This window comes from Fragaria vesca, linkage group LG3 (assembly GCF_000184155.1).
Source record: "Fragaria vesca subsp. vesca linkage group LG3, FraVesHawaii_1.0, whole genome shotgun sequence".
Lineage (NCBI taxonomy): Eukaryota > Viridiplantae > Streptophyta > Magnoliopsida > Rosales > Rosaceae > Fragaria > Fragaria vesca.
Genome location: NC_020493.1, coordinates 18457403 through 18460413, shown reverse-complemented (window position 1 = coordinate 18460413; position 3011 = coordinate 18457403). Strand labels below are relative to the sequence as shown.

At 39.4% G+C, this 3011-nt stretch overlaps 1 protein-coding gene across 1 annotated transcript in view; it reads left to right on the top strand.

Moving 5' to 3' along the window:
* The first annotated feature begins 236 nt into the window (after window positions 1–236).
* LOC101303891 (probable LRR receptor-like serine/threonine-protein kinase At1g05700-like) overlaps window positions 237–3011 on the top strand; it is a 19692-nt gene continuing 16917 nt past the window's right edge. The window contains exons 1-7 of the mRNA XM_004295907.1: window positions 237–393; window positions 790–1309; window positions 1542–2005; window positions 2098–2230; window positions 2344–2412; window positions 2490–2561; window positions 2670–2741. Coding sequence (XP_004295955.1) covers window positions 237–393; window positions 790–1309; window positions 1542–2005; window positions 2098–2230; window positions 2344–2412; window positions 2490–2561; window positions 2670–2741 — 1487 coding nt within the window. The remainder of the gene's footprint in view (window positions 394–789; window positions 1310–1541; window positions 2006–2097; window positions 2231–2343; window positions 2413–2489; window positions 2562–2669; window positions 2742–3011) is intronic.

Below are 3011 nucleotides of genomic sequence, written 5' to 3'. Positions count from 1 at the left end.
GAAAGCATTACAATGCTTAACCATAGATCTAAAATACTCCCTCCATGAGTATTTCTCCTTGTACACTACTCTTCTCTCCTTCTCCAACCACAACACCAATTTAACCTCCAGACCAACAACAACCATAATTTACCAACAATATCAAAGAAGGATCATATCCTACCTTCAAATCCCTAGCTTGGCCGGGGTTGCAATCCTCCTCCAGTAGCTCGAGATCCCGGAGATGGCTCGACCCCATGATCCTCGTTGGGCTCCTAGCCGGTGCGTCGTCCTCGTCCTTGATGTGGCAGTATGATCGGGCGGTGACGATGAATGACGTGAGGATCTATCCGGCGAAGGGAGAAACATCGATGAGAGAGAGAAGGAGAGAGAAAGAGGAGGGCGGTGATGATGGTGAGAGAGAGCAACGATGATGGTGAGGAGAGAAGAAGAGAGAAGAGAGAGAAAGGAGAGCATATCGGAATGAGAGGTGAGGGAGAAGAGAGAAAGATAATTAGGTAGGGGTACAAACGTATTTTTGGTAAGAAACATTGAAATGGGTTAAGGGAACTGTTTTTCATTGAACTGGGCTTTACAAACCTTGTTTTTGGGTATTTGAGCATTTTCCCTTTAAATTTTCACTTTTGAGAAATATATAATTAGCAGCACAATTATTTGTATATCATATTTACCACATTATCTGTATCAAGCATAGTGCTCCTTGTATCTCAGATTTAGTAATTAGTACTCCATGTCCTTTTTTTTATTTGTATCGAACTAATTTGAATTTTTTCTTGCATTAATCTGTAGTTTTGAGCATCGATTGTGGGTCATCTGATTCGTACACTGAAGAAAACTCAGTAAACTGGGTTGGAGACGACTCCTTTGTTCAGAATGGCAAGTCTCAAGTGGTGCAGATCCCTAATGGAGTCTCTCAAGCAATGAGCACTTTGAGAGTGTTTACAACTCGGAAGAAAAACTGCTACTCCATTAATGCAGAAAAGGGCACTCAATGTCTTGTGCGTGGAAGCTTCTACTATGGAAACTATGACAAGAAATCAGCTCCTCCCTCCTTTGATGCTCTTTTGGATGGGAATTTTTTTGAAACAATTCAGACTACAGCTGAGGATGTTGTCTATTTCGAAGTTATATATGTTGCAACAACCGGCTCTATACAACTGTGTCTGGCTCAATCTAAGCCGAACCAGTTTCCATTTATATCCGCGATTGAGGTCCGGGCCATGGATATAACAATGTACCCTGGTTTTGATTCCAACTATATCATGGTTACTAGAATGAGGGTCGCTTATGGTGCAGCTAATACTATAAGGTATGTTGAGTCTACGCACCTATAGATTAATACATCATTTGATAAATATATTTGTGATTCTAGCTAGCTATGGTTCTAGTTATGTTGGATCTTTAAGTATCCAAAATTTAAGTGCAACCGATGTGAATAACAATTTGGACTATATTCGTGAATATCTTATGTTATATTATTAATTTTTTTTAAATTTTTGGTAAATGTGAGTGATGTGACAAATTTAATTTTCTTTTTTCAGGTTTCCGGATGATGATTATGACCGTATTTGGGATCCATCGGGAGATGTGACCGGCACATTGAAGGTCACAAGTGATGCACCAGGAATTGATGGCATTGCCATAGATCAGCCTCCAAAACTAGCTATGCAAACTGCAATAACCACCTCAGAAAAATCACAACATTTGCGTCTTGGCACTGGTCTTTCAAGAGCTAAAGTTCCCATTTACATCAACATGTTCTTCTCCGAAGTGATCCTACTTGATCCGTTGACTGATACCAGATACTTTCAGATATTCGTTGATGACGATACTCCTTCAGATCCCATCATTCCCATCTATGGAGGCGTGACAGACAAGACTGGCTCTTCGAATACTTCGATTACTCTGGTGGCCACAACTGCTTCAACGCTGCCTCCCCTAATCAACGCCATGGAAGTTTACTATCTTCAAGGGCCACTAACAGAGGGAACAAATAGTAAAGACGGTAAGTAACCGATTAGGTCCTAATTTTATGCTACATTGAACAAAGAGCAAAGATGGTTAATCAAGTCCTATATATTATATGGAAATTATCAGTTGAAGGGCTGGCTGCATTGCAAGCAGAGTTCAGCATACTACAGGAATGGACTGGAGACCCTTGCCTTCCATCTCCATATACATGGGACTGGGTCAATTGCACTACTGATGACACACCAAGAGTAACAGCACTGCAATTTTCTTTTACTACATAAACTTTCTTCTTAGTCTTACATACATTTCGTATTTCTGTATGTTAATAAACTATTATGTGATACTTCATTATTGAAAATTTGAAATTACCAGGTATTTGAACGGCTATGGTCTCTCTGGGGAACTTCCAGACTTCAGCTCCATGGATGCTCCTGTCACAATGTAAGTTGTATAGGGAAAGAAAAAGAAATTGAATACACTTTCCCATTCATAATGTTGTTTCCTTTGAAATATTGCAGAGATATGCATAACAACAGCTTGAGTGGAGCAATTCCTAGTTTTCTTGGCACCTTGCCCAATCTAAGAGAACTGTAAGCGTTAAGACTCTCCGTCTATCTCCTAGCTAACATTATGGTAAAAGTTGTATACTATGGTTTCTATATATAATTGACCCCAGAAATTATTTCCTATGATTCTAGGAACTTAAGAGACGATGAACTGAGTGGACCAGTACCCTCCACAATCTCAAAGAATACTAAGCTGAAGTTAGAGTGAGTATCAAGTACTGGCAAGTTCACATATATGCTTACATGCATTTCTTCTACTTCTTTGATATCTCTTTGGCTCAACTGATTTTTCTCTATATTTTTTTGGCAAATACTTGTGTACCTTAAGGTATAGATACTTTAACCACATGGTTACTTATGATTGGTCTAACTAGATTAATGATGACCTGCTACCTGTTTGACTGGTCATCCAATTTAAATCTCAAACTAACTCTCACTCTCTCACTAACGGGGTTAGTTTTCTCTCTCTCTCTC